At 34.2% G+C, this 12,704-nt stretch overlaps 1 protein-coding gene across 1 annotated transcript; it reads left to right on the top strand.

The window, feature by feature from the left end:
• Positions 1–7: 7 nt before the first annotated feature.
• Positions 8–12,646, top strand: LOC125680211 (uncharacterized). The gene is made up of 9 exons (XM_056153539.1): positions 8–247; positions 412–589; positions 1,237–1,340; positions 1,461–1,568; positions 4,968–5,141; positions 5,972–6,084; positions 6,270–6,390; positions 8,882–8,893; positions 12,558–12,646. Exons 1-9 carry the CDS (start codon positions 184–186, stop codon positions 12,644–12,646), a joined length of 963 nt encoding a protein of 320 aa, XP_056009514.1. The 5' UTR covers positions 8–183.
• The last annotated feature ends 58 nt before the right edge of the window (positions 12,647–12,704 follow it).

Below are 12,704 nucleotides of genomic sequence, written 5' to 3'. Positions count from 1 at the left end.
AGGCGTATTTTAATTATACATTAAATAAATATAAACGAGGATAAAACATGGTCTGTGGCGAAATTTGATACCTAACGCCATTATATCTATTAGTTAGATCTTTTAAAAGTTTTACAAAACAAATCGTTTTACTTTCATTCGTGTAATGAATAAGAAGAGATCATTAAAGTTTTGTAGTTTAAAATGGAGTGGACTTCATTGTTAGTGGTGTTATTGCCTATCTGTGATCGGAGTTTAATCTCCAAAGGTATAGTGTATATCATACTGACCTAAGTAACATACATGTATAAATGAATATGTGCAGTGTATCTGCGCTCAAATCTGATGATTAAATGGACATATGTATTAGTGACGTAAACAATTAAGCAAATTATTATGATCTGACTTATACCGCGGTTATTTTCGTTTCAGCTTGTAATCTGCCTTCTGATTGGACGGGTACGTGGGTGGATAGCTTCTCTCTGACATACGTCACGTTCAGCAGTAGCCAGGTGTTAACAGGATGGGAAATATCAACCCACGGTGGTTTTGCCATTCAGACATGGTCATGTATCAGTCACGATGTCTCAAACAGCCTGCTGCTATTAAAGTAATTCCTTTCATTAATTGTTTTCTTCAAGCAATAATATATTCAACTTTGTTGATAACGGTAAAGATATCCACTGATAATTTTTTTTCTTTCAAACTACTGTTACCTACATGTATGGCTAAATGGTACCTAACATGTATGGCTAAAACACTGCATAATAAGTTTTCTGTTGTTGCGATGTCTACCAGCTAGAGGAACCTGTTTTCCCTTAGTCCAACCGGAAGGATCCGTGACTTGCAAAGGAACGGTGTTATAGAGTGAGATATAACCCCATAGTAAACCCCCTCCCCGAAGTGTTGCTCCAAAGTGAGACTTCACCCGGAATTGTAGCCCTAGATAGACCCACTTTAGAGCCAGTTGATTCTGCTAGAAATTATTTTTGTTAATTTTGTAACGAAAGGGGACTATTCTTCCGTGTTTCATATTCTAATTGATATATTACTAGATTTAGAACCAAAATACATGAAAGTTTTTCTAATTGAAGAAATTGTGCGTGTATGCACATGCACTCAAGTAATTTCAGTAAATTCTCTGCTACTTCATTGTGAGGGAACAAAAAGCCGTGACTAGTACTGGGCGGAATTAACATGATGCTTATTTGTGACTATAGTGTCTTAGTCCAAGGATCTAAACATTTTTTGTTTCAGAAGTGATCAATCGTCCAGCTCCTTTGGAATCGCACTTCATGCATACCGCTGCGTTGAGTATACCAAAATAACGACTTACTCCTATCGATACAGTGTAAAAAATAGTCAGTAATGTATTCTACTCTTCAATATTCCAATTTTAAACAGGTTCTTAAATATGATGAATGCTTATAATAATTTTCAATTGATATACATTTTTAAAATTCCATGGCTTTCTGTTCCAGATATTGAAGGGAATTACAGAATGTTAGTGAATGATACGGACGGGACAACTTCTTCTTATTGCGATGTAACACCCCCAACATACGAATATCACTTCATGGTTAAAAACGGTGAGAATTAACTGCTTAAAATATAGAAAATACATCAGTTAGCTGCAGAACTAACTGTAGCTCTCTGAATTTTTTTTGGACATAACTGTAATGTTAAAATATTTTTTCAGAGAGCTACAGTTCTGCAGCTACATTAGAGTATGAACTGCTCCGGTTCGTGCCGGTGTAGAGACAAATTTTGACTCCCATAGAATAATGACCGGGGTCATTTTTCGACGTCGAGAAGTGACACCCGGTCATTATTCGACGTAGAATAATGAGCCCTTTTGCCCATAGAAAAAATGTCTTTTTCAAAAAATCAGTCCATTTCACGTTTAGAAAAATGACCCCCGTAGAATAATGACCCCCTTGTAAATTTTATTAAGGATTATTTCTTTGGTAATGCCTAAGGGAGGCAGTCCAACATTGTCATATTATAAGTAAATCTATCATTCATATGAAACGTAACCAGATTAAAACATATTAGGAATTGTAATTTTGTTTCAAAAATAAGAATTTACTTGTTTTAACAAAATAGTGACTCGTACCAAATAAGTGTCTAGTCATAACGAGTTATATTCGTTATTACGAGTAAACACATGCATAGTTATATCGAGATACATGCAATCGTCTTGCCATAAAGGGAATATGGGTTCAGGCGTGGAATGGGGCTCCATAGTTACATTTGTAAACATGCATTAGTTTATTCTACACTAAGGACCATAACATGCAAACAGAGTGCATAATTGATTTGATATACACAGAGTAGCTACTACCATAATTGTGAAATCCTTGTCCCCATGTGTTATTAAGGTTAGAGTGTTATGCTAACCCATTCAGAATTGCATATAGTCAATGTAGCTATAAATATTTTACAAAGAATATGGAGTATGATATCAAATGTCAGACTTTGCTTAAGAATGCAGACAAATACTCGTCAAGACATTGCTTAAGAATGCAGACAAATACTCGTCAAGACTTTGCTTAAGAATGCAGACATATACTCGTCAAGAACATTTCTCATCAGATTTGAATTGTTAATGTTATGAATATACATGCACAGCATAGAGCTACATGTAGCCTGTTTTGGATTTTCTCCGAGACTATTCTTATACATATGGAAGATCTACTGATCCTATCTCATTCACACTTGCTTGGCTGATGTGATTGTGGATATATGGCACATCTTATGATACCATCATGGCATGAAATTAGGTAATGTTATTTGTAATAAATATATAATATACAGAATAGTGGTTATCATATGATTTTGTATCGTACAATATCGTATCATATCACATTGTAAACATATATTCTGATGTTATATTGATACATACGATGCTATTCCATTTAATCATATTATGATATTGAATCATATGCTGTGATATAGTACTATGGTATGAATCGAAAATCAAAATGTCTATCATATAAGAAATGAAGAATGAAGTGCAATTGCTCTGATGGTATATTCTATGATGCACTTAACACGCATGATAGGGAATTTGTCTACAGAGCAATCGCACTTCATAATGTCATGCTCAATGATAAAACATTTATTGATTTGACATATTTGCTTCGTGGACCATTGTATGGGTCGGTTATGATAAATATTGAAAGGAACATTTTTAAATCACATTTTGAACGTAATTTTATGAAGAAATCCGTCTACATATTTGTTTTATAATTTAAGTATATAGTTTTGTAACTTCCTCAAAGGCCTCTATCACGTTCCATCTTATATGTGTCTATAAGCAAGGGGGGGGGGGGGGCACAACCATACTTCTTCCCCCTTTGAAAAGTGTGGGGGCTGTACCTTCCCCTACTCCCCTGTACTGTGTACGACATACTGCACTTTTGAACATTGCAATGGGGGAATACCCTTCTAATATAAATGAAATATATCTTGTAACTAACAATTTTATGACGGTTTAAAACGTAACTCGGTCAAAAAAAATGTAGTACGGAGAGAATAGGTTATGTATATGCAAGAAATAATGCTTTGAGTGCTGAGAACCTGCATATTAGAATTGAGTATTTTTTTAACCGTGGTATATTCTCATCTGATCAATCTATGTTAATTTTGTGTTAAAAAGTGAGGGGCACAAACCCACTTGTGCCCCCCCCCCCCCATCTTCCAAAAGTGAGGGGGCACGTGCCCCCGTCCCCTTGTCCTACACCTCTGATAGGCATAAATTATCCAGTGAAATGCTATAGTCTACCCAAAGTTATCGTTCGCATACTCACTAATACCTCTATCAACACTTACTAATTTTTCAAAATTCTTGAAAAACGATAATGATGCGTAAATGAAATAAGCTATTGACTTCAGTTGCAAAAAATGTATGTCAATTCATCAGTTTTAAGAAGATTTCACGCCTCTCTGTGACACAAGAAGTATTGTATTTAGACGCATCTCTTTTTTATGTGTGTGTTTGATTACACAAGATCTATACATGTAAATAGATAGCATAGATACATTAGCAGATTCAGAGGGATGTGTGGAGGTTTTATAGGTTGTACCTCTGCCTATCGTTACAAAATGTTGCTTAATGAGGTAAAAATAACACATTTTGAGAATGGAACTCCCCTTTTGAAAACTAAAATTTATGGTAGAACCCCTTTTTGAAAATTCCCTGGATCCGTCCCTGAAATATGCGGTTTTTTTCCAGTTGTAATTGGTCATGGAACCTACAGTGGGTTTTCCTCAAATTTAATGAACTAGTTCTTACTTTTATTTTATTAACCTTGAAAAAAATTTCACACATGGAATAAATTTGATAAGAGGAGCAGCAGGAACGATAACTCTGGGTAAATAATGACCTGAAAACCCGTATCAACTCCTTTAAAATAAATCAATCTGCTAAGAAAGGGAGGGGGTATCATTTTTCTACGGGGGTCATTATTTTTCAGGTATGACATGCAAAATAATGATCCCTGGGTCTTCTTTCTACAAAATTATACAATTTTTTTTCACGGCTAGGGGGTCATTTTTCGACGTCGAAAAATGACCCCTGGTCATTATTCTATGGGAGTCCAAATTTGCCTCTACAGGGGCACACGTCATGAAGCTGCGGCGTGAAGCGTTGAAGTTCATACCAAATGTATTTTCAAAAATGAAAGCTATTTCTTATAATTTACTGTCGGAATTCCCAGCCGTTACAATAGATGTGTTACGAGGGGCGATCAAAAAGTTCGCAAACAAGTTGAATAGCTTACATGTACATAATACAAAATAATCAAAGTGGGTTTCTTTTTCAATTCAATTCAATTTGATCTCATATTGCACTAAAACAACATAGAGAAGATATACATATACACACAATGTTAAGCAAAGAATTCAATCTATGCAATGCATTGCAAGAGTGTAGTTTATAGTGTAACATGTCATTTCTATCTTGTTCACTGTTGTATTTGTATTAGACAGCACACAGCTGATCAGCGAGGCATGTCCAGATATACTGAGAACTTCCTTTAATTACACGTTTAATGACGGGTCCACAGAAGTTTGCAGTTCCGGAAGTTTAAGTTTCTGTGATCAGACAACCACAGGGGCCTTCAACTACTCTGTATGCTCGTCAGAGATGGCATATTCTAGTAAGAAACGGTTTTCCTATATTATGACGCATTCATACCAGAATACTTCAATAAAACAATATGTACTAAAGTCGATTAGAGAGTGTCTTGATCAATACGAAACAATATACATGTACAGTTATTGACTGGGTTCGAGGACAACAGCTGTTTTGTTTGACCCGAGGACGGATTTGTTGCCCGAAGCCGTAGGCTGAGAGCACCAGATCCGTTCGAGGGTCAAACAAAACAGCTGTTGTCTGAGGACACAGTCTATAACTGTTTTGTTATACACTTCATTTCTTAAAGGTTGTTTTTATGAGATGCACCTGTTTTCTCGACTTAATATCCGAATTCATAATTAATCATTACATTTTTCATATTCCTGCTTAGCGTTTCATCTAATAAATTCTGTATTTCATCATCAGTTAAATCACTGAACCGCGTCATTACGTAAACAAAGCAGCAGGCCGAGAATCACGTGACTTGCGTAACCAATGGAAATAAGGCAAACTATTGCCCGGTCAACAGTTCGTAAACTGTTGACCGGTCAATAGACCACAAGTGTGAGAATTGATTTAACAGTACAAATGTTGGTTCTAAATCGTATTAGTTTTATATAGGAAAAAAATGAAGGTGTATAACAAAACAAAATGTTGCCTTTTTCTTAAATAACAGTCTTTATTTATACATGGATGATTAAACTACATATATATTGAATTTCCTGATTAATTAAAATGTATATTGTTTCTTTGTATGGAGAGTAATCTATGCAATAAGCTAAATTCTTGTAGTTTTTTTTCCCTGTCATCTACATATGGCATTATGCTAAACAAATCATTTTTTCTTGTTAGAGGAAGGAGGTGTTCGATGCATTCGAAGCGTAACTGATGGATCTAAACATTACATTCTTCTTTTCAACACAGGGATAATAGATTTTGTTACATATTTTCCCTTTACTTGCATTGTAAGTATCATTTCTACAAGTGACGCGCTTACAGTGTGTTAAAGCAGCTACAGATTAGATATACGTTTTTGCAGCTGTATATCATAATACGATAATGCTACTTTATATGGCGATTTCAGTGAGTGTACATGTAGGATTATGATTGCCAGGTATGTTGCACGTCGATTTAATTTATGCTGTTGCAGGCAATGGAGCAGAGCGGGACAGCATTTTATATAAGTGATAGTCGTGGAAGCTGCGCTAACAATCAGATCCCAACCACCAAAACAAATGATGGGCGAGGGACCCTTGTTATGTTCAAGGATGGCAAGTCATTTTTCATTACGCGAGGATGCTTTTCTTTTCTGTAGTACATGTGTGCTGTTTTGCATTCCATTCGAGAATTTTATGTCTAGACGCGACCATTGATAGGTGAAGTGTCACAAATTTTGACCTATGGCGTTCAGGGCCGTACGAGTGAGGGTTCTTTATTGCGCCCACGCCTACATTGACACAGAACCTCCGTAACCAAATGACCTGCAACTTTCGCGTCTAATACTGGGTGCTTGGGGAAGAAATAGTCACTGCTTATGCTGTAGGTGTGACGCGGCGCCGAGAAGTGAATCTGGGACTTCTTTGTTACTAAGCGAGCGCCCTTGATACTAGCCTATCACAACCGGTGTTGCATGATTTTGGTTACAGGTAATTTAGTGTTTCGGCCACAACACTAAATTTCTATAATTTTGATTTTGGGTTATAATTTAGGTTCTGATCAGTGTAAAATTGGTTCCAGTCATAATTGTGGTTCCATGAACACACTTATCCTTTAAAACTTAAGAAATATTTTAAAAATGTTTGCAAACATTTGTATAGGGTTTTGTCTTTTTCGTCGGTTTATGCAATAATGAATTACTAATATCATTAGAGTTGGATTTGTGCGTCTATTTCTGTGTTTCAAAAGCAAACAATTGTCAGAACGATAGGTCTTTAGCTCACCTTTTCCTTATATATTTGCATGTAAAATTTTGATCCCCTAGTGTGGCCCTACCTTAACTCCGGGACCATGCTTTTATCAAATTTTATTCTACACGATGTTAGGAAGGTTTCATGTAAATTTCAAGTTTCTGACCCAGTGGTTCTTGAGAAGATTATAAAATGGCCCAATCCTCTTTTTGCATTTTCGTGATTATCTCCCCTTTGAAGGGAACGTTGCCTTTGAATCCCCTTTGCCTAGGGATGCTTTAAGCAAAGTTTGGTTGAAATTGGCCCGCTTGTTCTGGAGAGGAATATTTTTAAAATTTGTCAGTGTAATTTCGCTATTATCTCCCCTTTGAGAAAGGCGTTGCCCCTTCGTTTCAACAAACTTGAATTTCCTTCGCCCAAGGATGCTTTTTGTTGTGTTTGGTTGACATTGGTCCAGTGGTTCTGGAGAAAAAGTAGAAAATGTGAAAAGTTTACATACAGACAGACAGACAGACAATGGGTGATCGGAAAAGCTTACGTGAGTGTTCAGCTCAGGTGAGGTAAATAGTGAGAAAACGAGATACATCTAGGTATCTAACGGCTGTCACGCCATACCACAGGATATTGTTACCAAAACGCCAGACATTTAGAACTGTGTATCCTAACTGCACACCATAGTATATTTAAAATTGCAAAGATCAAAGAAATGCCGCGGTCATTATTTTACGATATACCTTCATACGTATTTTAAAACTGATTATGAGAAAAATGATACACATCTCGGTTGCACTTCGAGTTTTGCTAATGCAACAATAGAGTTGATGACAGATAATTCAATTCTAAAATGATAAATATCAATCAATATATGTTGTAAAACAAATTCATTTGTCATTCAATATATACCAATCGTCTGCATTCCGAGAGCGATGTATACGTAAACATGGCGATGAACTGTATTCAAAGTAATTGATATAATCCGTTAATATCAAACTAAATACTTTTAAAAAAAAAAAAAAAGATTTAGAATACCCCTACCATCTCACCTTTTTCGTCAGCAGAAAACAATGTAGTCCGTTTCAGAAACCATCATGACGTCACAGTGTCTTAATTCGTAGTTATGTAGGAAAACGATCGGCTGTATGTTTTTGAGAAGTAGAATAGAAATGCAGTCCTTGTTGTCGTGTATGTTGAAGAATAACCTCCTTGGTCTTTAAATGTTTAAAATATAAAAGCCTCGGCTATTATATCTCAAAACATTTCTCGAATATGGAGGTTATTCTGCAACATACACGAAAACGCAATCATTATTTCTTAAATTGTAATCAATTGTACATTCCGATACTGCTACAACCGTAGCCTACAAAGATGAAACTTATCATTATGTGATCAAAAAAGTCAATTTCTTTATTACCTTTAAAACATGAATTAAACTTATATAAATGATATGTATAAATTGTAAAGATTGACATTACGTACAACTGAAGTTGTAACAAATACATATATGACATATTTCCCCAAGTGTATAGTCGTCAGTAGTTTACTTTGGTACACTTCTTTGACGTTCTGTTCTTTAAATAGAATATAAACATATAAATAAATAACATTTGATGATCAGTCTTAAAACTCTTCTCTTATTAAGAATTTGCTGTTCAGATATAAAACCCAAGATCGGAACCTAAATTACAGACCCGGAGCCAATATTATTGTTAGGTTCCGGCCGAACCTCGAAATACTCTGAACGGAAAATTGCGCTACACTGGTTACATGGATATGTTATCATTGTTGTTTTCCTAAAATAGACATTTGGAATTGAATCTGAGGTATTCACTAAGTATTGCTTTTATTTCTGTTATAGGAACATGTGAAGGTATGTATATTTTAAGCCTCAATCTTACGACTCACATGCACATTCTAAAGTTGTGATTGTTATTGCACAATATTTTAGAATATATTTAGCAATAGAATATATATAGCAAGATTTCTTGGTATGATTCCGAAGAGTTTCAGTCGTAAAATCAGGAATACAGTTTTTGGATATAAGAATTCAAGTTTTTTTTCAAGCGCAGGCTTTGATAGCGTTTTCACCTGTTTTCAATTTGATGGTTTCTTTACGCAGATTTACCAGGGACTGAAAGCCATATCCCACCACAGATAGCTTCTAGTAGACTTTTGGTATTACTGTTATTTTGTTTACATTTTCTTTAACTTTGAATAAATTGATGAAGTAAATATTGTCTCAGGTTGTTACACAAGTGTCACAAGAACAGGCAAATACCACCAATCCCGGGCACTTTCTACTTTCTGCAACTGTTAGAGAGAGAGAGAGAGAGAGAGAGAGAGAGAGATCCTCTTAACACAATTCTCTCTCTCTCAAGCACTAGAAATAATGAAATAATTAATGATAAGAATGTTATTGAATTGTAAAATTTTCGATATAGAAATAAAAGTATTGGGAAGCGTAAAGTACTTGTAAATATAATTTGATGAATTTTGATGTCAGATAATCTGTATGGTTAATGTGAAGTTAAAGAAATGTGTCTTAGTACGTACTTTCATTTGACAATATCATATTTCAGTGTACTTCTTCAGTCGGTATTTTGTATGCAAGATCACAATTTATTTTTTCAAACATACCCATTAAAAGCATCTGAATTTGTGAAGGGATTTGTATCTATAACACATATTCTTGATAATGGAATTGTGTACAGTGACTTAAAAATTGTATTACATTATTCTTTGTAAACCTACTTTAACCATTCGCACAATGTCAATGAAAAGATGAGGATAACGAACAGTGATATATCACAATATACTTTAATAATCGTTACGCATTATATTTACCGGTTTGAACAATTTATGCTATTCTGATGAAGTGTTGATAAAACAGACAGACTCATTATTTTTAGAAAAGTAATTTAATAATGAAACATGGGTTCAAAATGATATGGCCCTTCAACTTTATCACATTGCACGTAATGAATCGGTTTTGCAAATTAATCTTTATATCCCATAGAGTCTATCTTATATTCTCAAAAGATTCTCGATTGAATCTCATGAATTTCTGAATAGTGTATCTCATTTTCCTAAAAGATCCGTTGCGTCTTATCAAATTTTAATGAGTGTAACTTATATTCCCAAAAGATTTTCAGTTGCGTCTCACAAATCCTAATGACACACTGTGTCTCTCAACATTCTTTAATGCGTCTCACTAAATTCTCAAGCATTTCATTTCCTCAGATGATTCTTTATAGAGTGTATTACAATTCTTCAGATGATTCTTTATAGAGTGCATTTTATCTCCTCAGATGTTTCTTTATAGAGTGCAATTCATTTCCTCATTTTCAGTTCTGTTAAAATATATTGATTATTATAATTATCAACCTATTTGATTTACATTTATGAAAAGTGATCAATGTCATAAATCCTATAAGCAATACAAAATAGATAGTTGGGCAAACACGGACCCCTGGACACACCAGAGGTGGGATCAGATGCCTAGTAGGAGTAAACATCCCTTGTCGACCGGTCACACCCGCCGTGAGCCCTATATCTTTATCAGGTAAACGGAGTAATCCGTAGTCAAAATCAGTGTGCCAAGAACGGTCTAACAATCGGTATGAAACATGTCAAGACAGCATTTGACCCAATGGTAGATTGGACTGGCAAACTAGATCGTTATAACAACCATAGAATTTGCGAAATGCTGACTTTAAACGAGACTGTTGAAACCCCTGTACCATAAACCTGTTTGTCAGTAGCTTGCCTCGATTTCAAAACTTACCATACGCAGAACAAGCTCTTACGTATCGAATCAGTTGAGAGATATAAACACCATATGCAGGTGATAATGGAATATTGCCACTCAAATAAAATATGGGAAGTTGACCATGGAGAACCGGAAATCATCTCGTTTGTCATAAATCTGAGTTGTTAGTATGAGCTTGGGTATTAAAATGATCTTAATGCATTATACATGTAACAACTTAATTATCGTATAGACTTTTACTCAATATGTACAATGCATTAGATCTATAATAGGAAATTACATCCTTATATATCTTCCGAGTTTCATTATCGAGTGTATATTGATATTTTTCTTTACTTTCATCGTAAATGCAATATTGACATCACAAATAATATATTTCGTTTTGTATGCTTGAAATCTATATAATGTTTCTATTTCCAATACTGTATCCTTTTAGAAACAGTTGACACAAAGGGGTTACATTACCTGTGTCCTGGGAAATCCCATAAATCATTCATTAGTCTCACTTTCTAAATATATACTTGGTTATCTTTACTCCATGTGTTAGTTTTCAATGATACTCTAGAAACACAATTACATCAACCGTAAACACTGCTTATCCCGTCTAAATCTTAAAATTCATTATCTTCACTGTCTAAATCTTAAAATTCATTATCTTCACTGTCTAAATCTTAAAATTCATTATCTTCACTGTCTAAATCTTAAAATTCATTATCTTCACTGTCTAAATCTTAAAATTCATTATCTTCACTGTCTAAATCTTAACATTCATTATCTTCACTGTCTAAATCTTAACATTCATTATCTTCACTGTCTAAATCTTAACATTCATTATCTTCACTGTCTAAATCTTAACATTCATTATCTTCACTGTCTAAATCTTAACATTCATTATCTTCACTGTCTAAATCTTAACATTCATTATCTTCACTGTCTAAATCTTAAAATTCATTATCTTCACTGTCTAAATCTTAAAATTCATTATCTTCACTGTCTAAATCTTAAAATTCATTATCTTCACTGTCTAAATCTTAAAATTCATTATCTTCACTGTCTAAATCTTAACATTCATTATCTTCACTGTCTAAATCTTAACATTCATTATCTTCACTGTCTAAATCTTAAAATTCATTATCTTCACTGTCTAAATCTTAAAATTCATTATCTTCACTGTCTAAATCTTAAAATTCATTATCTTCACTGTCTAAATCTTAAAATTCATTATCTTCACTGTCTAAATCTTAACATTCATTATCTTCACTGTCTAAATCTTAAAATTCATTATCTTCACTGTCTAAATCTTAAAATTCATTATCTTCACTGTCTAAATCTTAACATTCATTATCTTCACTGTCTAAATCTTAACATTCATTATCTTCACTGTCTAAATCTTAAAATTCATTATCTTCACTGTCTAAATCTTAACATTCATTATCTTCACTGTCTAAATCTTAAAATTCATTATCTTCACTGTCTAAATCTTAACATTCATTATCTTCACTGTCTAAATCTTAACATTCATTATCTTCACTGTGTAAATCTTAAAATTCATTATCTTCACTGTCTAAATCTTAAAATTCATTATCTTCACTGTCTAAATATAATCGAAGACTCGTCTACATTTATACGGTCTGTTGATTTTGGATGATAATATTATTGCAACTTTTCACTCATGCTATCTAACGAATGGAATTTTGGGAACAGAGCCCTTGCGTAGACATTGTGAACCCCATTTGTTTATAATGAGGTATTTTCTGACCATTAGAGGACTCTGACCGGACGAATTCCGCCAGCTCTGACTACTCCTATCAAGTACCAGCGCTAACACTTAAATATGAGAGAAACATCGTGTAGAAGGCAACTAACATAAAGCATGTAGATTTCTTACATTATTTTTGGTGATTACAACGAA

This window comes from Ostrea edulis, chromosome 2, assembly GCF_947568905.1.
Source record: "Ostrea edulis chromosome 2, xbOstEdul1.1, whole genome shotgun sequence".
Classification (NCBI taxonomy): Eukaryota; Metazoa; Mollusca; class Bivalvia; order Ostreida; family Ostreidae; genus Ostrea; species Ostrea edulis.
Note: the sequence above shows the minus strand (reverse complement) of the source record. Positions and strands in the feature narration are given on the sequence as shown.